The sequence below is a fragment of the Nipponia nippon genome, unplaced genomic scaffold (genome assembly GCF_047370975.1).
Source record: "Nipponia nippon isolate SJK-2023a ecotype South Korea unplaced genomic scaffold, ASM4737097v1 scaffold_9, whole genome shotgun sequence".
NCBI lineage: Eukaryota > Metazoa > Chordata > Aves > Pelecaniformes > Threskiornithidae > Nipponia > Nipponia nippon.
The window spans coordinates 22,869,950-22,892,695 of NW_028262413.1; the positions used below are offsets into that span (position 1 = coordinate 22,869,950).

The 22,746-nt window shown below is 38.2% G+C and overlaps 1 protein-coding gene and 1 long non-coding RNA gene across 2 annotated transcripts in view; one reads left to right on the top strand and one right to left on the bottom strand.

The window, feature by feature from the left end:
• Window positions 1–9,369, top strand: part of LOC148050179 (uncharacterized) — a 19,426-nt gene extending 10,057 nt beyond the window's left edge. Inside the window, exons 2-3 of the long non-coding RNA XR_015701515.1 lie at window positions 4,416–4,556; window positions 9,077–9,369. This is a non-coding gene — a long non-coding RNA (uncharacterized LOC148050179). The remainder of the gene's footprint in view (window positions 1–4,415; window positions 4,557–9,076) is intronic.
• An 8,510-nt stretch (window positions 9,370–17,879) lies between these two features.
• On the bottom strand, window positions 17,880–21,262 carry GP9 (glycoprotein IX platelet). Its single transcript, XM_087744769.1, has 2 exons — window positions 21,140–21,262; window positions 17,880–19,258 (listed from the first exon to the last, which is right to left on the bottom strand). Exon 2 carries the CDS (start codon window positions 19,249–19,251, stop codon window positions 18,667–18,669), a length of 585 nt encoding a protein of 194 aa, XP_087600895.1. The 5' UTR covers window positions 19,252–19,258; window positions 21,140–21,262; the 3' UTR covers window positions 17,880–18,666.
• Window positions 21,263–22,746: the final 1,484 nt, after the last annotated feature.

Genomic DNA, 22,746 nt, shown 5'->3' on the forward strand with positions numbered 1-22,746 from the left:
TATATTGTACCTTCTTTTTTAAAAGAGATATTGGCTAAGTAGTTAAATGTTTACTTTTTATAAAAAATATAATATATACAAAAAAAGAACTACTTATGTGGTTGTTGGTTTTTTTTTTTAAAAGGTCATAAAATCATATTCCCATACTCACCATTACCTGACATGGCCACATATATTTGATGCATAAATTCTTGGTTGTGCATATTAAATCATACATATTTTGTGACTCTTGAGTTTATGAGAGCAAACTGCTCTTCTTCCCATCTTATAATATTTTTTATATTGTTTGAGATTAAATACTTTTACTCTTTAAAAATTTACCTATGTTTGTAATCATGTGGGCTCTGGCTTTGTACCTCCACACTGTGTGAGATTATCTTGAAGAGGTCTTATATTTCAGTTTACCACAGGTAAGGCTATCTGTTGGAGTCTGCTGAGCAATGTAGCCTGGGGTATTATGGGGTGTGTTCTTTTACAAAAATTGATTGTTCTGAATTTTAACCAAAAGAATTTTGTAGTAATATACTGTTTAGTAATCCAGTCTAAAATGAAGGACATGCTAATTTAAGCATATTTGTTTCCAGAACTTTCTCTTTAAAATTTAGCAGTGTCTGATGTTTGCCAGTTAAAATGTTAGTGGGTTTATTTTTAATTTGTTAATGTTCTAAAGCCTTTTTGAGCAAAAAGAGAATTAGGAAAGTTACCCGGGCATTTAATGTTTATAGGAGACAAAATTTTGTCCTCTCTGTGGATGGGGTGTAGGCCTTTTAACTCATTTGCAAAGGTCTGAGACAAATGAATGGGTATTTTGAAGACTGTCACTAGGCAACAGATATTCTTGCTGTGCATGATGGCCTCTCTTTTCCATATCTGTATGTCTGTATTCTGTGTGAGAAGTGATTGGGGAGCAGCATAAAGATAGAAATGCTCTATAAGGTAATGGTAAGAATCATGATTAACTGGGAAGCCCCACAGTTTTACAATGGGTTTTTCCTGGAGAGCCTTATGTGCTCATTTTTACCACACTCAGCCAGTTGTCCCTCAAAGCTGCAGTGGTCACAGCACTTGGAAGACTCCTGGAGTCTTGAAAAATGGTGCCACTTAGACCTTGTATTGCTTGTGGCCTGTTCTAGCAGAAATTTTCCTTTTGCCCTGGTTGTCTCTTACTGTACTAGCACAAATGTCAGTGAAACTGTCACGTTATAAAGAAGTTGCTGACCAACAAACAGGGATGAATTTGGGGTCTGAAACTTCTCCAACCAAGGATTTTTATTGAGTACTTCTCCTTGTAAGCTTGCAGAGCCTAGCCTTGCTCTGAGAAAATTTTTAGTGTCTCCTTCATAGGTGATTCATAGCAATGAAATAGCATCTATTATGCAGTTATTCAGCAAAGTGTGTGACTTTATTATGTGTGACATGTTTGTTACCCAACACGAGTGCTGAATTTGTTGTCAGCCAAGTTTCAGAACAAGCTAGTAATAAAAATATTTTAATTGCATTCATGAAGTTTTCCAAGTTATGCATTTTGAATATCAGAAGCCATAAGCTATTTCCAGTTCCTTTCAGATGACTCAGTTGTGGATAGTGGCTTCATAGTCATTTGAAATACTATATTCATATACATAGCTTAATCATCTTCTGGATGAATGCAATGCAAATTCTCCTCTGCTTAGTTTCTAAAGGCTTTTATCAATCTTAGTCACCCATCCATTTTCCTTGTCTGTATTCTACAGAGAATGAAAGCCAGTCATTGCATGGGTTTTATCTCTAAGTGTAAGAGGAGACATGCCACTTCAGAAACCATGCCAATTAATAGAACAGATTTCTTAAAACACAGCTGTTAATTACAGTTTCAAACACCAAAGAGCTCCTGATGAAACTAAAAACCTTGGTTTGTCACAGTCAGGTTTATTTGGCGAATCATCACAGGCCAGTCCCTTAGTTTTGGGTATCTGCGTGGTTCCTTGAGTTGTTTGTTGACCTGCGTCATCTTGCTACTGTAGATTGTAGGTGCACCTTCAGGAATGTAGGGTAAGGGGAATGAGTGAAATACCTTTGAACACTGTGTATGCTCGTCAGTATTCCTCTCTTGCATTTCAAGTGCAACCAGAATCCCACAGAGCAGCAGTGTGCAAGGATTTACCAGTTGGCCCGTGACTGCACATGCATGAAATATTGCTGAAAGCGCTAAAGACTCAGTAAAGAACAACCTGGAAATCTGCATAGTTTGCTGACTTTTTATTCTTCTGAGTGAGATTAATGTAGTATCTGTAAATTTATTAGATATCTTAAAATCTGTGTTTTCACAGCCTCCACATGTCTGTCTGAGATCCCCTGATACTTGTCATGTTAGTTGGATTTCTTGATGGTAGCTTTTTCTTTCCCTGGTACAGATTGCTGGGGGAGCTAAGGTTATTCTAATACATTTGAGCCTTTAAAAATTATGATGCTGCACATCAATCAAGTAAAGGTTTTCATAGTGTCCAAGTCTTCTTTTCAGAGCTGATGCATTTAATTTAGGAACCAGTTTTATGTAGTGTAAATTGTCCTCCTTTTTTTTTGTTTTTTTGCATTTGTTAACTCAGTCTCGTTGTTTCTCTTTTTGGCTTAGTGATGTTTTAGTGTTGGTGTAATAAAATGAAATAAAGATTGTAAAACACTCGACGATATCAAGCTAGATATCTTTATCTTAGTAAGGGCATATAAGATATCTGAATATGTTTTTTGAATATCTATATATGTCTGTGATATATACATGTCTCTCTTTGTGTATATATATACTTGTACATTTGTATATGCACACATACATGCTTGAATATATATATGAGCACATTTTCTTCCTGAAAAACACCATAAAAGTAAAAAAAAAATCATAAATCTACCAAAAAGTACCAAGCCTCTTGTTGATACTATAAAAATTACCCGTGATAAAAAAAGACGTTCCAGTGAATTAAACCACAGCTCATTACTGGATCCGTAGTCATATAGCTAAGGCATTCCCTCTCATGGCAGTACTTCTATTCTGAGAGCTCTTTGTGTGTTGATGTTTCTGTTCATTAAAGAAATTTGCTTTATCATTTCTCTACAACTGTGTATTTGGTTTTCAAGACATTTTATCTTCTTCTACTTACAGTTTTTAAAAGGCTTCTTTTTTCTCAATATGAGCTCATGTTTAGTGTCTTCATTTGAAACATACTGATCTCTGTTACCTTCTGAATTGTGTAAATAGTTTAAGTAATGGCTGTGAATACTTTCTCTCTTTTTCAACATATTTTTTGTCAGTATTTATGCTGTAATTGCTGCTGCTTCTGCTATGTGAAATCTAAAATGTCCTCATGTGAGATTCAAAAAATGAAATGTCCCATTTTCTTCCTTGAGTACCATAAGGATTACTTCAGCTCTAAAGAGTTTGTGTAGAGGTTTTCCAAGTTAAGTCTTACATATCATAGCCTTCTTATTTCCTGAGAACAGTTGCTTTGGCCTTGTGACTTGAGTAAATCTAGAATATATTCTACAAACAATTTTTTGCTATCTCTAGAAGATGGAACTGAAACGCAGTCAGCAAAGCTTCAGTTCAAGTGCACATTCCAGTTTTCCCAAATACAGATGAGAGTTTTAATATAACATGTTGGAAAAATACAACCGAAATTATCTTTCTGTAAAATTCCAGTACTTTCTCTGTAGTTTCAATTCCATGATGTCATGTAATATAAACAACCTACAAGCAACTTATTTCAAATATCATAATAGTGTGTGATTTAAGTTTTGCCTGTTCTATTACATCTTTATTAAAAGATGGACTGAAAGGTGTAAATTTTTGGTGTGTTTTTAGAGTGTGCTAATTGAGCAGTTGGCAGTTAATGAAATCCTGTCATAACAAGAATACCTAGCATTTACAATGTTCTTCACAATTCCAAACATAAGTTTTTAAAATTGCAGGTAGTAGATCCTTTTTGACATAATTTTATTGTGTTATACTGGAGGAGATAATGAGTGTGGCAGTTGTCACAATGTCATGATTCTGTCAGTACTCCCCAAGCCCTCCTACAGTTTATTGCCTTGTGAATTTTCAGCTTTGGATTTCCCTGGAACTTGTATCCTCCTCAAGCAAAATGGTGATACGTCTACGGTGTAGTAATTTGGTTGCTGGATTAATAAAGCTAGGTTAAGAAAACTATTGATTTTAAGCATGGACTGTAAAAATGGTGTTAGAAAAATACAGTGTCATTGACTCAATGTGTTTTCAGCCTAAATTAAAAATATTTCTTCCTCTTATGACTTGTAGCCCCATTTTTTGTTCTGAGAGCAAGCTGGATTTATTACTACTTTTGCCCCATCACCAGTAATAAAAAAGCTGGGGCTAAATTCAACCTGCAGTAATATTTGTGCCAACTGTTGTCTTTTGAACTGCACAGGTGCAGCAGGCATTAGAACATGTGAAATAACTTTGCCAGTACGGAATACAGTCCAGATCTTTGCCTTAATTATGCTGCCTCTGAAGGATGTAGACAAATAAGGAGCAAGAAGATCTTGCATACATAAAAGGAGAAAATCTGGTAAGAAAATGCTTTTTTTTTCCCCCTTCTTTTTTTTTTTTCCCTATGGGTAGAATAGTATTTTTGTTTCCATTTTATAGACAGCAAGTTCAACGTAATTTTTGAATCACTGAACAGTAAATATAAGAATAAAGAGCAATTTTATATTACTCAATTGAGACTGATAGCAATGTGAACTCATTAATGGTCAGATACACCATTGATCTGTATAAATTATTTGAAATAGAGGTACATATGCAGTTCAGGTCTACACATGATTGGTATGAAAAAGATATCTTTGTAGTTTTGGAATATGTGGTGAATCTGCTGGTAACAGGAATCTTATGGTAACAGGAGGAAAACTGCCAGCAGGACCTCAACTCTGGATATGAGGAGGGCTGACTTCAGGCTGCTCAGGGAACTACTTAGTAAGGTCCTCTGGGAAAAAGCTTTTGAAGGTGCTGGGGTCCATCAGTGCTGGTCACTTTTTAAGTACCACCTCCTAAGAGCACAGGAGCAGGCAATTCCAAAATGTCAGAAGTCAAGCAAGCGAGGTGGAAGGCCGGCTTGGCTGAGTAGGGATCTTATGCTAGAACTAAGACGAAAAAAGAAAATGTATGAGCAGTGGAAGCAAGGGACAGGGAGGCGACATGGAAGGACTACAGAGATGCTGTTCGCCACTGTAGGGAGGAAATATGCGTGGCCAAAGCTCAACCAGAGCTGAAGCTGGCCAGTACTGTGAAGGACAATAAAAAGGGCTTTTTTAAATATGTAAATAGCAAAAGGCAGGCGAGAAATAACATTGGCCCATTACTTGACGAGCATGGTCACCTCACAAACAGGGACAGAGACAAAGCAGAGATGTTTGTTTAATGATATTTTTGCCTTAGTCTTCAACACCGATGATGGGCTCTGGGACCCCCAGAGCCCTGGGTTAGAGAACCATGACTGTGAGAACGACAAACTCCCAACCAGCCCCGAACTTGTGAGGGATTTGCTGCTCCAGCTGGATCTCTGTAAGTCAATGGGGCCTCATGGGATTCATCCGAGGGTACTTAAAGAGCTGGCTGATGTCATAGCGAGACCTCTCTCAATTATTTTTCAATGCTCTTGGGAATCTGGGGAGGTCCCAGTTGACTGGAAGCTGGCAAACGTTGTCCCAATCTTCAAGAAGGGCAACAGGGATGACTCTGGTAACTACAGACCTGTCAGTCTCACCTCTGTGCCTGGCAAAATCATGGAGAAGATTATTCTGGGAGTTGTTGAAAAACACCTGAAAGACAACGCAGTCATTGGTCCCAGCCAGCATGGGTTCACGAGGGGAAAGTCCTGCTTGACAGACTTGATTTCCTTCTATGACACGGTTACCCACCTAGTTGACCAAGGGAGGCCACACAATGTAATCTTTTTGGACTTCAGTAAAGTCTTCGATACTGTCTCTCACAGTATCCTCCTGGACAAAATGTCCAGCATACAGCTGGATAAACACATAAGGCAATGGGTGAGCAACTGGCTGACAGGTCGGGCTCAAAGGGTTATAGTAAACGGGGTTACATCGGGCTGGCGACCAGTCACTAGCGGGGTTCCGCAGGGATCCATCTTAGGGCCAGTGCTCTTCAATATCTTCATAAATGACTTGGATGCAGGACTTGAAGGTTTGTTATCAAAGTTTGCTGATGACACAAAATTGGGAGGAGCCGTTGACACTCTTGAGGGCAGAGAGGCCCTGCAGAGAGATCTGGACAAATTTAGAGAGCTGGGCAATCACCAACCGTATGAAATTTAACGAGGGCAAGTGCCAGATTTTGCACCTGGGACATGGCAGCCCTGGATGTACATACAGACTGGGGAACGAGAGGCTGGAGAGCAGCCCCGCAGAGAGGGATCTGGGGGTTCTGGTCGACGGCAAGTTGAACGTGAGCCAACAATGTGTCCTGGCAGCCAAGAAGGCCAACCGTGTCCTGGGGTGCATCAAGCACTGTATTGCTAGCCGGTCGAGGGAGGTGATTGTCCCGCTCTACTCTGCACTGATGTGGCCTCATCTTGAGTACTGTGTGCAGTTTTGGGTGCCACAGTACAAAAAGGATACGAAGCTACTAGAGAGTGTCCAGAGGAGAGCCACGAAGATGGTGAAGGGTTTAGAGGGGAAGCCGTACAAGGAGCGGCTGAAGTCCCTTGGTCTGTTCAGCCTGGAGAAGAGGAGACTGAGGGGAGACCTCATCGCGGTCTACAGCTTCCTCACAAGGGAAGGAGGAGGGGCAGGTGCTGACCTCTTCTCCCTGACGACCAATGGTAGGACCCGAGGGAACGGCAGGAAGATATGCCAGGGGAGGTTTAGGTTGGATATTAGGAAAAGGTTCTTCACCCTGAGGGTGGTGGAGCACTGGAACAACTCCACAGGGAGGCAGTCACAGCGCCAAGCCTGACAACATTTAAGAAGCATTTGGACAATGCCCTCAGACATATGGTGTGAATTTTGGGGTTGTCCTGTGCAGGGACAGGAGTTGGACTCGATAATCCTTGTGGGTCCCTTCCAACTCAGGACATTCTATGATTCCATGATTCTATGCTGAGCACTTGGCATTACTGCTGTTCTTCAAACATCAGGTAGTAACACTGGATGGAGGTTTTAATTTCTGAAGTGAAACTGATTTCCCACTCAGGTCATTAAGTCTTTGCTTTATCTTATTTAGCATACCAAGAATGTGAAAGATCAAAGTGATTAGTTTGCTGGAAGTGTATTATACAAGCCTCTGCATTTTATTTTCATTTAAGCATTTTGAAATTCTTAACAAAATTAACCATTTTTTTTCAGAATCTTATAAAAATTCATTATCACTATCAGAGTGGCATAATTTAATTCCCCCTTAAGTGATTGCAAGGCTTCTTGTTTGCTTTGTGCATATGCCAACAAGGGTCTTAAAATGATCATTTGCACGGTGCATGCAACTAGACGGAGGACTGATTTTTATACCTGAATGTACTTGGCAAATGGCACAACTGAAGGACAGCTGTGTACCTATCAAAAGAAGCATGCAGTTTGGGAGAACACAGGCCAGAGACCTGGCTTCAGGCCTTCATGAGTTTATCTTCTGCTTTCTCTGGCTCTTCGATGAGAGCTCAGCACTAAAGCAAATGTCTACCTTCCCAACTCTAATAGCGGTGTTCTGCTGATTTAAATAGCATGCTCATTTTGCTCAACTGTTCTCAGTTTCTGTATTTCCTGATGTTTATTTCTACTCTTCTCAAAGGTTTTGATCTGGAAAGAGTCAATGGAACGAATTTGTATGTTTGAAGTTAAGATGTAGTCAAATACATGGTTAAATTGGGCCCCAAAAGCTAGTGAATCCTTCTGTATATTTCCATGGGATACATTATTAAATCTGACTTTAACCAGTGTTGTTACATTATTATTATTATACTTCAGAGGTGTTTAAGTATAATATTACAGATTTTGCCAAATTCTGTATACAGAACTTTGACAAACCAAATCCCCAGCTGGTATTTGATGGCCTCTGATGCAGGGAGATGTCTTGTACTTCCTCTGACTGTTTACATGTGGTATCTCTGTGTTGGGAAACAGAAGTTTAAGTACTTTATTTGCCAAACTTAGGCTGTATTATAAAGAAATCCTCGCTGAAATTAAGAGACCAAAATATACATATTAATTAAGGTTAATAAATGTGTTCCTTAATTACATTCATTGTCATGATAGATACAGCTAATACGAAAGTTTGGGTTTTCTGTCAGCCCTCTCATTCTTTAGATGTTGCAGTTCTTAGTGTCACTAGTAGCAGAGATAATTTTCAATGCAGATGTGGCAATTCAGTCTTTGTGGCTTTATTGCTACTTTTGCAGGTTCAGATTCGTATGGGGTACAGTGTCAAACTGGAAAGATAAATGTGTACATGAATATAGCTACATCACACAGTTCAGTTAAATGTAATGAGACTGGCAAGCTGTCAGCTCTTGTGTAAAGCATGTAAAGAACATAAACCTTGCTCCTCTGATGAATAAATTAAGTCTTTGTTCATTGTTTTATAGTAATTTGTTTTATTTATTATATATTTGAGCTTCAGATTACCTCTACAGCAGTAGAATATCTCAAATGTGCAAAAAAAATACCAGTACATGTGGGGTGTGCTTGGTCCTTTATTATGATATGAAGAGGAGTAGCCAATGCTCAAAAAAGAGAGATTGGTTCCTGGATGTTTGCTTTTTTTTTTTTTTAATATTTTATTGTAAATATATAAAACCGTTAAAATATTGAGACCCGCTTGGTCATGCTGAATAGTGCTGCGAAAAATCCCAGAACAAAACAAAACAGTTTCTATTTTAATAGGGTAACCAGGACAAAACAAAGTATCTATATCTGTCTCGTGAAGACATATTTGCAGTCTATGAATAAACAGTGGCAAACAAAAAAAATGAAAATAACCCCAAAGAAAGTGAAAATAAAATAATCTTGCATTTGCACCAATCTCTGCTTCACAAGTTGTGAGCCTTTTTCAACTAATAATTGAGGGCCGTATCTTTTACAGGAGATACAGGAGGTGAAGTACTGCTACAGCTTCAAGGAAGGGGGCTCTTCCAGGGCCACAGCACTCTGCTGCCGTTGCCAGGTAAACTAGTCTGTACTCTTGAAACCATAGTTGAACACCTTAGAAAATCATGGCATTTACTGAAAAAGTGTTGAAACCAGAATTTCCCAGACCAGCGTAAAATTCACTCAGGTTGTGCAAAAAAGGTGGGCTTTTTCACCCATGATAATAACAAATAAAATAAACCAACTATTTTGAACACAAGCAGGAAAATGGAGAGCAATCAGCTCACACTTCTTTTCTCCAGGCATTCATGTTGGTTTGCCTAAGATCCTGCACTTGGATTCTCACTGATAGCTCTTTGCCTATAAAATAGAGCCTATTCCACTAGGCTGGTGGGACTTACTTGGCTGTAAGGATTTGTTTGTGTTGATCAGTAGGCAAGCTGGGGGCCTTAGAATTGGTATGTCTTGACATGGCTTCTGCAGCAGTGTGCACTCAGACAGCACTTCCATAAAACTTTAAGTTCCTTGGCTGGAAGTTGCTGTAAATGTGAAATTGCCATCTGTAACATGAATGTATGGTTTTCCCTCACTAGGTTCTTGAAAGTGCATTGACCTGAAGCTAGCTAACTGCTTAAGTAAAAAATGTTAAGAATCTCTACCCCAAGAAGCTGCTTGAGAAAAATCATACTGTTTATTTTTATGCAAAATAGAACAACAGATCATAATTTCTATATTTGAAATATATCTAAAAACATTTCTCTTACTTTATTGAAGATAGCTAACAGATTCCCACAGATTGTTAAATTTTGTTTTCTTTTTGGATTGATTTTGTTGAGGTTTTATTCTTCTTTTTTGAAACTATCTGAGAAAGATCTCAAGACTTCCAGGAACAGGGGAGGAATGGTAGGAAAAAAACCCCACAAAGTGCTGTTTGCTTTGATTTCATTATTTTGTTTTAGTTACTTAATTTACAAATTTTTTCTTCTTTATTTTATTGTGCTTTGATAGGATGAAGCTACAGTACCAAAGTGGTTAGTCAAATTTTAATTTACATTAAAGTTCATCACGACTTTAAGAGAACAGAACAAAGAAAACCTATGTCAAGTTTTAATATAAAGATTGAGCAGTGTCTTTGGGAGTTGTAGTAGCAGAAAACTTAAGGCAGGTCTGACAATGATTAATCACAGTGAAGAAAGTAAATGGAGATTGTATTGCCCAGTGTCCAAAAGTATAGTAAGTTTAGGTTTCTGTCAATAGAAAACAATTTACGTCTTGCGACATCTGACACTTCGTGACAGAAGACCTGTATTAGGACTCTAGAAAGAGCTAGCAGTAATGGGTAGCTTGTTCGGAAAATCACTCTATCACTTCCCATTACTGAGGTCTTGGTATGAAAGGGTGACAAGCTTCAAGGAATTTTTCTCGCTGGCAGTTTTCAACCGCCACTAGGTGACAATGTTGATCCAGTTTCAGAGATGTCTGTCTGACAAAGCTGTTACTAAAGTTAAAGGAATCACTTCAGGGGCTCTGAGGTTCTGCTATGCACAATTTGTGTTCTTTTATGGACTGCAGTTGCCCTTTTCCTTCGGGTTGTAATTGCTGCTATTTTAGTTTTAGTCTTTCCAATAATTCAGCTTTTGGTAAGTGTATCTGAAAATTAAGTTATCAGTTTTTGCAGCTGCCTTGCAAACTCAGGGAAGTCAAATATACACTTGCTTCTAAGTGCTCTACTGTCTTGAAGGCAACCTTTTATGATGTGGTGATTGCCTCGTTCTTCCACTACTTTGTACTGCTACTGATAGGAATGGGTTGCAAAGGTAGATTTTATATAGATGTGTCAGGTTCCATAGTCCTTCTCAATGGTCATAAGAGGCAATATATGAATCCTAGCCAAAAAATAAATTATTCATATCAGAGGCAAAAACCTTCTGACCGTTAAAAAGGAGACAAGAAAAAATGATTCAAGGAGGAAAAGGGAGCCTGTAATCCATCTCTGCTGACGCTTCCTTCCCTAGAGATCGAGGCCATTTAGGAAAGGGCTTTGCATGATTCCGCCCCCCCTCCCCCCCCTTCCCCCATACCCTTCGGAGGGTAGAGGTCTCGATCCACTTTTTCCAGAGAATGTACTTGTGTAAAACAGTGCCATTCAACTTTATAGGTTGTTAAAGGACTGGATGCTTGATGGTCAAACAAGAAAGTCATAAGTAAAGCCAAATGAAATCTGAATGAACTGCTGTCAGGTACCTCAGATTTATTTTGCCTAAAATGAACTTGCCATGCCAGTCAGTAGCCGTGTGCCTGCTAAAGTGACATCAGTGCTGCTGCCCAGGGGCAATCGTTTCAGTAAACTGAGAATATGCTGCTGGGGAAGGCATTCTGAGAGGGTAGGTCAGGGAGCAAATTGCCCCTGGGAAGGAGTTCAGTATAAATAGCAGCCATGTGTCCATTATGCAACTAAAGCAATTTGTTGTCACACACCCATTATTGAGTGTAATCTAAATTTAATTGGAGTCAATCTAATAGCAAAATGTTTACATGGGTTCTAGCAACGGACTCTAAGCTTTTGAAAATTGTTTTGTGTAGTGCTCTGAAGAGAAAAAGCATTAAGAGAAACAGCATTTCTAACATAAACTTAGCATGACTAAGCATTACGATAAACTTAGCACTATCAAAGGAATCATTAGATAGGAATTATTAATTTTTCAGTGTAGTCATTTCACCTGTTGGCAGGCAAGAGTAAAATCGTGTAATTCAGGTATAAATCATAACATACAAGTGTGTGGACCTTAAGAGTCCAAGAAAAACAGCAGTTTTGTGAAGCCTCAAATTCTATTTTAATAATTCCCAAAACAGTGCATTTACACATAAAACCTGTATGAGAATATGTGTATATTGGCTAATTAGTTTACCTTAAAGAATACAAGTGTGGGAGCTTCAACCAATTAACAAGCTTGTCTCACTGCCACTCTAAATATATTTTGTATGTTCAATTAGTATTTACTTCTTACAGTATATGTTTACTAGTTCAATAATAAAAGAAATTTCCTATTCACCTGAGGGAGTTCCTATGTGTTACTAGTCCTGTTACGCTATGAATGTTCTTGGTCTTTTGCTGTTTGAAACTTTTTATTGGATGAGTTATTCTAGCAGCTATTAATGCAGTTCCACATCTGGTCAGTGCAAGCAGTAGCTGTGCAACTATGGTGAAAAATGACTGTCATTATGTGACGTATATCTTATGAAATAGCTGGGGTTTAACTTAACAGAAAAAAATATTTTACTTTGTATTACTAATTTTCTGCATTCTTAAATACTTTTAACTGGGGCTAAGGCCTGGACACTAAATCTGAATCCTTTTATGCATAGCTGCTTGGCAAAATGGTAAATACAATACAAGCTCATTAACTTTGCAATGTATTTTATTACTAAGAACAAAGCTGTACTTAGTCTTTAGCATGAATTTAGTGTGAACTGATTTTATGTAGGTTGACAAACAAGCCTTAGGATAGACAAGATTTACAGTCAAAATGCTCTCAGGTTAGATGTGAATGTGAGCCCATGGAGATACATGACTGTAAATTCAGAACGACTTCTAACAATTACTTACATTTAAGAGAAGACCCTCAGAACAGTAAAATGCCGTGTATCTATCTCATGGAGCTACCCAGAGCTCCTGGGGAGGATTGGACTGATACTCAAAGCATGTGAGTTATTCTAGGGTGAAAGAGAAGACTGTTTTCAGATTGCTTCCTCCTTGCTTTGTGGGGAAAAAAAAGGTGTTGAGTACACTTAGATCTCATTCACTTAACCTTCATCTGCAGAATGTGGGGTCTGAAACACATGAGAAATGTATATTCTCAAAATACAAACATCCTTAGAACATGGGGGGAAAAAATCAAGCAAATTCAGTGAATCCACAGCATGTGGAATGCATTTTTTACTGTCAATATGTAATTTTTAAATTACATTTTAAATTTTAATTTAAATCTAAAATAACTTATATCACAGACATGCAATTGCTTTTCTCTTTTGCAAGCAGACACTCATGCCAAGGCAGAAAGACATGAGATGGCTCCATTCTCAAAGCTATGTAGTTATGTACACTATTGTGGTGCTGAGCCCAAACTAATCAGCTTTTCCTGTCAGTGTTGCTTGTAGCAATGCTGCTGGCAGTTGTCCAGCCACCTGTCCTCTGAGTGCAGAAGAAAGGTGTGTATTTTTCATTAAACAAAAAAAAAGGGAAAAAAAAGAAGGCCTATCAACTGCCTATGGAAATACCATTGTTTTCTCCGCTTGCTTTCCTGCTTAGCTCCACCCTTCACACCCAGGGTGCTCTGTCTTTTGTGCAGTTCCTCCCCAGGTTTTGCTGCTCTTGCTGTGGCTTCTGAGGAGCACCAGTGACCTGATCGGGCTACTGCTGCCCAAGTGGAAATTGTGCTGTTACTTTCTTTCTCATGTTCTTTCTGACGTTTTTTCCTTGCTACTTGCAGTCTTGTAAATTATCAAAAATGCTTTAATTCTTAAGTACTAGTCTACCTCTGGTGAAGAAAACAGTATTTGTAGCTAACTTCAGAAGACAGATCCAGAGTGGCTGCATTCAGAGCAATGGCATTAGTGATGCAAAGCCAAACTGCTGCGTACCAGTTACTGCATAATAATATTACAGTTGTCTCCACTAATGCACAGAGGCAGTTGTATTTGACAGAGCACTTATGCCTTTCAGCCTACTCTGAGCTGAGACATGGTAATTTTTAGGGAATGAGCTTTTTTGTGTTTTGTATAGCTCCAAAGCTGATTGTTAGCACATTCATCATAAAAATTACCTTCCATTAATAATATTGTGGCCCTTTAGCACAATGGAGAATAGCATTGTGTGATGTGTGCATAAGCCTTGTGTGACGGTTGTACACAACAATCCAAATGAAAGCTATAAACACCTCAGAGTGAATTTATCCCCGATGTAATTCCATTGGGATTTCAGAATCACCCCAGTCAGAGTGATATCATCATTGGTAGGTCAGAGAGATTCAAGTGACTATAAAGTACTAACTATTAATACATAAAACCAGAGGAGGTTTTAAAAGACCTAAAATGCTAGACTTGGACACTGTAGTTGTCTCTTCAGCAAAAAGATGGATAACACACTTATTCACAGCCTAGCTGTGAAATGTGTGTCCCATGGTGGTCTGGAAGGGTTGTCTCTTCCTTTGCTCCATCTTGATGACTTGTTAGTGCCATAAGGCAGGGGGATGGTTCTGAGTGTCGTGATGGAGTTTTTACTCCATCACACTAATAATGTGATGGAGTAAAATAATCACATTATTTTATATGAAACAGTAACCATTTATTGTTCATCTATTCACTCATAATGATATTAATCAGCAGTGGATATAATTATATCGAAGTCATGAGTGAGGGATTAGAGGATTTTTAGTCTATTACAGCACAGATCTATGTAAACTATTCTGTTATGTGGCAAGACCTCTTCCTTACTGGTTTACTGTAGTGAACACAAGTCATGTAAATAAATGTGCAACTTTCAAGAAACGAGTTGTGTCAATGGATAATCTGGTAGCCTGCAATTAATTTTACTGCTCAAAGATGTTCATAAATAAATGAAAATGGAAAAAGAAGAACTAGATACATTTTTTTTGTTTGTTTAAGAATGAAATAATTGCCTCATCTAGCAATGATATCATTAGAAAAGTTGTTCTATTCCATTTCCAGAAACTGAATTAAGGATCTTCAGCCAAAACCCATGCAATGTAATAACCAAATTTTGTTCTAAAATTCGTTAGTTTTCCACTGAGATGCCTTTTTTTTTTTTTTTTTTTTGCCAGGTTTTGAAACAGTAGGGAATTTAAAATAAGGCTACAATGCAGACTGGTTTTCTTTTCTAGCTTTACAAAAAATAACTGCAAACAGCTTAATGATATACCTAATGAAAACAGGTTTCTCCTTTTGGGAGTGGATACACAGGGAAGCTCTGAACAATAATAATCTACTCTGTCCAAGAGTATTTGTGGCTCATTGTTTTGATGATGATCTTTTTGACAACAAATAAACAGTGAGGGCAAAAAGGGAGTATGAAAAATTTCAACCATTAGACAGCACTAGAGGGTGTAAAGGTTAGTTTCTTTAGAATTGACTGTAAGTCATCATAAGGGATAATATTACCCAAGGAAGTGGTTTAAGTATACCTTAAATAAAAAAAGCACATATATACCCTGTATGTGCATAAGTTCTTTTTTCTTTCATGTTTCATCAGAGAGCCATGTGAGACACCTATGTCTTTGTGAAGATACCTGAGCAGCCTGCTTATATATAGAGAATAGATTTTAATTTTTTTTTAGTTTTTTTTTTTTTTATTTTAAGCAAAACTGGTGATTTTTACCTCTCTGTTTCAGGCTGACATCCTACACTGTGTGCCCTTTAATAAGGGTATGTTTGTAGCCACCATTTATTACACTGAAATTTCAGGCACTAGTCACTTAAGTATATTGCACTTGCTTTAGTAGGAGTTATCCTGTCGTTCTAAAGATTTTTTTCCCCAGTTGAATTAATGGAAAAGTGAAAAAAAAAATCCAAATACATTAGAAACCAACTGCCAAAAGGTGAAACACGAACACATGACAATGCTTGTCATGGATGCAAGACGCTGTGACATCAAGTTTGGGGGAACTGGAAGACTTGGAAGTCAAATGTTGTAAGACCTGTTGAAATGAAATGTCTGCATGTTTCAACTGTGAATGGACATTACATGTTCCAAAACCAGGAAGAGTCTGCCACTGCCTTCAGTAGCATTTGAATTAGGTTGACTGTGGGATGGAATTGTAAGGTCACAACAACGTGCCTAGTTTCTAAGCCTCCCTTTGTGTTCATTCACATAAGCATTGGTAGCTATTTTCTAAACAATGCTGTACATTTATTAGTGTCAAATGGGAGGGAAAAAAAAGAAAGAAAAAAGCAGCAAACTTCTCTCATGCATGAACTCAAACAATGGATCTGGAATAAACTCTAACTGTAGATCCTAGACAGAAAGAAAGCATTAAGCTAAACAGAAGTTGTTCAGATTGAGCAATACTTTTTGCTACAACATTAAGAAAATCTTGAGCATTTCAAGAAAAAAGGTGATTCACCTACCATTCAATTTAATAAATGAAGCCCGCAAATATTTTCCACATTAATTGAAGTGCAGTTCACACAGAATTGCAGTTTACACAAATCTACTCTGTGTATTACAGTGAACTGTTTAAAAATACTTTTTTGTTCTTGCTCAATAGTTCTGAGTATGATTACTTGTCTTGCTAAATATTGAACCAAACCTCATAACTTTTTAGTTGCAATTAATCCCAGCAGTTATACCTATGTTACCAAAGAATGTGAAAACAGATATATTCACTAGTTTGCACTCTTGCAGGCATGATAAAGTAACACTTTCTAGGATCTTTACGAACTCCTTTGGGACTGCTGTCTGCATGTTTCATTTAGATAGCTGACATATTTTCCTGTCTTTGCACGTTGTTAGCAACTGCAGCATTATTTATGCAATTTGGTGGAGTATGTGGCTTAGCATGACATAGTGGCCTTGCCAGATAAACAGTTGAATGTTGCTCTTGAACCTTCAGTTAGCAGTTCCAGCTTTCCCCTTTTCAGAGTTTTTTTCAGATAAAAGCCAAATGCATCAGCAGTGATAAATACATCTAGATGTACGATCTTGCTTTCGGTTGCTTGGCACTCCAAGTAACCCACCGCTCTTTGCATGTATGACTTCCCTCTTCTGGTTCCCCACTGTGTATCATTTGCAGACTTAAACATTGCAATCAGCATGTTGTCTCCCAGATCGTTAATTATTTTACATCTGACTCTATTCCTTTCCTTTTCTCAATCTAATGCTAGACTTTATTACTAAATCGTGTCACCCTCTACCCATGGTGCGTATCCATTCCCCAAATCTATCTGCGCTTCAGACGTTCTTTCAGCAGTTCCACCGTACTCAGTGGCCATTCCTTGTGAAACAGAGAGGGGCAAGTGACTCATCCTGAACTGGAGTCAATTTAGGTTGACAAGTGGTGATGTCTCAGATTGGCCTTTCCCTGCTAGTGCAGGAGAGGGAGGACCAACAGTGAAGCTGTTTTACAGACGGTAACATGTCTCTTGTAAAGCTGTCTGAGAATGTTGCCAGCAGTCAGCGTTGACAGTTTGACTCTGTATTGCTGAGGTGCTTTGGCAGGGGCAAGAGGGACCTGGAAATATCCCTGTGAGCTTCTGCTGTCTTTGACGTGGGTGTTTGTGGATAGGAATGAGTCTCATCTTATAGAAGTGACAGCACATGGTAATTGCAAAACCACCAGCTTTGCTAGGGATATTACACGCTTTAACAAGGAATCCCACTCATATGTCAAGGTGCTAGGTAAAGAGCTAAGCAGTCTTTAGCGTCTTCAGCAGATAACCTTTAATACCTAGCTCAGGTTTGAGGCTAGGAGGAGCATTTGCAAAATGTGTCTTAAATTGAACTGCCAACAGTAGTATTAATTTTAGAAGACATTCAGAGATCTCCCATCTAACTAGCCTAACTTCACCAGACCAGATGGGGTCACAGCATGAATTGCTGTTCTTGGAGTCTTGTGAATAATCAGGTTAGGGAGAAAGCAATATGCTTGAGTCACCACAACAATTTCTATGAGCATGAGGGGCACAAGAAGAGAAGGGAAGAGAGTACATCCTTTTCAAAACTGTTGCATAAAATCCAGTTTATCAAATGTCTGTAGTAAAACTGGAAGACAAGCTCTGGAAATTTCTCAGGATTTTAATCAGAAGTGTATAGAATTGTGAAAGAGATCAAACTTGGGTGAGTATGAATGTTCAATAAGCATCCATTATTTCAATTTCACATACAAAGCTTTTTTATTGTTCACTCTCTAGGAAATTCAACAATATTTAAAATTATTTTTACTGACTATATTCTCATTACGAGTCCCTCTTTAAATGTATTCAATAAGGGATACATTCAGTGGCTGGCCTATACAATCATAGTGGTTTTGCTGGCAGGAAACTCCTGAACCCGGGGAAGAGATGGTTGAATTTTTTTGCACACCAGAATGGTCCTACCAAGCCCATTGGGACACTGTGAGGGGGGAAATCGGTTGCAAACTCACACAGCTTCCGAGTGAGAAAAGAATTGCTAAAATAGTACAATCAGTGTTCATGTCCGTATATTAAAAAGTGTAGGATTTGGGGATGTAAATCTTGCTGTAAGAGCTGAGAATTCAGTGGAAAAATGCTAAGTTAAATGATTTTTAAAAATTTAGAAACTGCTTTTCAAATGAGTAGACGGCAGCAGAATGAAGCTTGCCTGTCAATACATCACGAAGCTTATTTTTGAAAGGAGATTAAATCAAACTTGCCTATCTGAGGACCCAGACTTTGAGCCCCTGGATCTATTTGTAGCGTGTTCACCATTAAAACTAGTGTTGCCAGTGCACGTGCTTTTTGTGGTAAAATAGTTTGATGTTTCTGTTCAAGCTAGTGGTAGTGAACAGCTCATTGTGTCTTGTGGTTTTTGGAGGTATGCCTCCCCAACAGTCAGCCCCTAGAGTCATATTGACTTAGGTTCATTTGGCAGACCAGCTTTTTTGAGACTTTCAGAGCCCATGCTACTAAAATAAGTGTAATTATTGCTCCAGCAATTAAAATGAGGTCTCGCCAAAAGAACTCAAGACACTTGATTGGGAGAAGCCTTTTACAAATCCCCAGCTCATTCCCGGTCAGCTGCCTCAAGGGCTTCATCCTCACAGGAGCTGGGGTTGCGCATCTGATGTTTGCAAGAGAGGGTGCAGAGACGTCTTCTAACCAGAGTTTTAGATACAGAATATGACAGTCACAGTTCCAAGGATTGTCAAATACTTTCACTTCCTCCAGGCTGCGCAAGCTGTCCAGGGCACCAGGAGGAATGGAGGTCAGGCTGTTGTTCTGTAGATAAAGCCTCTTGGTGTTAACGGGCAAGGCAGGCACTTCCGTCAGCTTCCTTGAGCTGCAGTCTATATGCAAACCCTTCATTTCTCCCAGTGACTTACAGTTGCAGGAGGGAGGACAGACTTCAGTTTGGGTCATGTGAAACAGCAATGATATGGCAAATCCTGCAACAGTGATGAATTCTGTCGTGTTCATGCTTCAACTACCCAGAGAATAAGAATAATAGTCTGGTCAGTATGATTCATTAGCCTGTTTCTAAATGCAGAACTACAACACAGGTATTTCTTTCTCAGGTTTACTCGTGAGGTTTAGGTTTTTGGAAGAAAATCTTTAGCTTTCTGTATTCCCACAGAGCCTTTCTTCCTGACTTTAAGTAGCATAAATGCAACTAGGAGAGAGCACAGTGCTTCCATTTTGTCTCTGGTTCATTGCTTTTCCTTCATAATCAATAATGAAATATATTATTGTTCAAAGTTCTGGAACAGAAGGTCACCAGGAGATGACAGTAAAACCCAGGTTAGTTTTAGGCAAAGATTTTGATTCTGTTTCTGTATCTTCATAGTTCTAGTGTTAAAATGTGTGTGTTGAAGTCAGTTTTCAAAATTGGGCTTAAGAGACTGAATAATTGTAAATGTCTAAAAATCTTCTTCCTGAGAGTATCAAGATTCTAACCAGGAAGTACATATTTTTATGTGGCAAAAAGTTCTTTTTTGCTGCCTTGTGGCTTCATGCATCTCTGAGAACATACAGTTTAAGATTTGGATGAATAGAGAATTTGAAATTGTGTGTATCTGGTACTGCTTGTCTTTTAGGGATTAAATAACCATGCTTTGGGCTAGCAGGTAATTATCCCTTTTGCTATGTCATTCCCACTTCTGTAGAGTGGATCCCACTAGTCTTCCATCTTAGTGCCTTCTATTTGGCAGTTAAAAACCTCTAAAGCTATTCCCTTCCTGTATTTCCTACTACTTCTCTGCATTTAAAAATATATATCTAGCCTTGGGACCGGATTGGAATTTGAAATACAAACTCCTTTGCACAGGTTGGGCAATTTCCAATCTTGAAACCATCTTTCTTTATGATTTTAATACATTCCATAATTAAAATGTATTTTCTTTTTTTTTCCAATTCACTTGCAATAAGTAAATATTGAAGCAAAAATATCTGCCTGTATATTGCCTTGGATACTACTTGGAGAATGGCAGATACTGTAAGAAGTGTTGGGTTTTTATACACTGTCCACTTAAAGAAAATTCCTTTTTAACTGAATAAGGTGAAAACAGTTGTATAACTTTGTTTGCAGGCAAGCATTAGAAGCACATTGAGTAGGATATTAAAATTGGACTGGACAAAGCCTGAGAAAAAGCAAGCAGGTAGAACAGACGTATTAACAACAAAAAATACGGAGTAAAAGAGGTTTTTACATACTAAGGTGATAAGGAGCTTAAATTATACTAATGTGGAATGGAATTTGGAAAAAAATTTCTTCAAAATAATGTTTTCCTCTTAAAGTTTTTCCTCTTAGAAACTTAAAATAAGTTGAGACTATTTTTTTTTTTCTCTAGGAAGTTTCATTTAATAAAGACTAAAATTGTAGGAAAAATGGATTGATTTTGGTTTAAATTAATTTGCCTCAATTTACTTACAAGGATTATGTAATTAGATTTTCAAAATAAAGTTAGACAGCTTTAGATTCCTGATCTAAATACGACATTCCTATATTTAAAATTGGATTAATGCTACATAAAATTATAAGCTTCATCACAGAGAAGCTGAAATATGAATCTTAACAATCTCCTATGTCTTTGTTAGCAAGTAGTTAGTCTGAATATCTTTGGTCTGAATCTAGATACTCATCTGTTATTTTTCAAGAAATCTACTAGAGCTGTCTTTTTTTAAAGTAGACATCTTAAAAGGACAGACTAAGTCATCTGACTAAAAAAAAGTTAAGCAATATCTATAGAAAAGATGATCTTTTCTGATTTAATATATAAACAGCAAGAAATTCCAAATCAAATACAAATGACAACTATGGCAAAAATGCAGAAAGGAAGAGTTAGTGAGATGCCTGACTGACACTTACCCTTTTTTATTGCCTCTTGATTCCTTTCCCGCTGCTTGGTAAAGCGTTGGAGTACATATAGCAACAGGAGCTGACTTTTTAAAGAGTCAATAAGGAAATGTGTTAAAGAAGATGAGGTTTTTCCTATGCATAATAGGAAACCATTCCCATTCGAAGATGCTATGTTGATGGTTGATGTGTCATGGTATATAGTGCTTGGGCCATTTTTGTATTTGCTGCAGACAAGAGGAAATGCTTTTGAATTTTTTTTATTGCTAATATATTTTTCCCATTAAACCTGACAATGTCTGGAAAACCTAAAATGACTCATCCGAAATCTAGTGGGTTTTTTTCTCAGCTGTAGTAATCTGCAGGTATAAAAGTTAGCTTGAGCTTCAGCTGCTGACACATGCAAGCCCAAGCAAGATACAAGGGAGCTAAAGTTAGCCCATGAAATATAGTTCTTCTGTTTTAGTCAAAGCCAGGTGTGTTTGATAGATGGCTTTCCACTGATTAAGAAAAATTTGTAAAAACACACCATAGCATCGGAATAACTTATGTTAGTCAGATGAGATCATTAAGGGATAGAGAAATATTAATGCTATTACGTTGAAATAGTGGTGAAAAGTCACCCAAAACACAGTATTTAAATCTGGTCACCTGTGTTCAAAAAAGATTAAGCCAACAAGAGAAAGGAAGGTTTCTTATGCGAAGAGGCTGAGAGTGACTTGTACCCTGCAGTGTGGAGCAATGCAAAAATACCTGAGCCAGAACAACTCAGGCAGGTAGGTGCCCCTGACACAACCTTGGATGTGAAGAAGGGTACATGTGTATTGATTAATGGATCAATTCCTATTTTGGTTTGTGTGATATTTTGTGGAATATAATTTCTTTATAGTGTCCTAGTTTGGTTTGGAGTTTAGAAGTGAATTCCAGAATAGCCAGGGAAGGTGCACTGGGAAAGGCTCACTGTCATGGTTAGCATGGCTTCCCTTAATCAGCACAACCTAGAGGATAGGGATGGCCTTGGGCATATATACAGCTTTTCTTCCCAGTCAGGCGAGCTGTGTACAGCTCAAAAGAGGGTTATGATCCTGCAAATTTCTTCACAGTCAAGTTGCTGAAGAATATCAACTGCTGAATAATAGCAATGTGACGTCTTAGAATGTGACATGCTCCGTGTATATTTGGCTGGAAAGCCAGTAATTTCAGGATGATACAAGTTTATAATATACATAGAATCACAGAATCATTAAGGTTGGAAAAGACCCTTAAGATCATTCAGTCCAACCGTTAACCTATCACTGCCAAGTCCACCACTAAACCATGTCCTCGAGCACCACGTCTACCCTTCTTTTAAATACCTCCAGGGATGGAGACTCAACCACTTCCCTGGGCAGCCTGTTCCAATGCCTGACTACCCATCCGGTGAAGAAGTTTTTCCTAATATCCAACCTAAACTTCCCTTGGCACAGCCTGAGGCCGTTTCCTCTTGTCCTGTCGCTTGTTACTAGGGAGAAGAGAACAACCCCTACCTCGCTACAACCTCCTTTCAGGTAGTTGTAGAGAGCAATAAGGTCTCCCCTCAGCCTCCTCTTCTCCAGACTAAACAACCCCAACTCCCTCAG

Coding starts and splice junctions, on each gene's coding strand:
- GP9 (XM_087744769.1), bottom strand. CDS start 19,251: ATGAACACGACAGAATTCATCACTGTTGCAGGATTTGCCATATCATTG.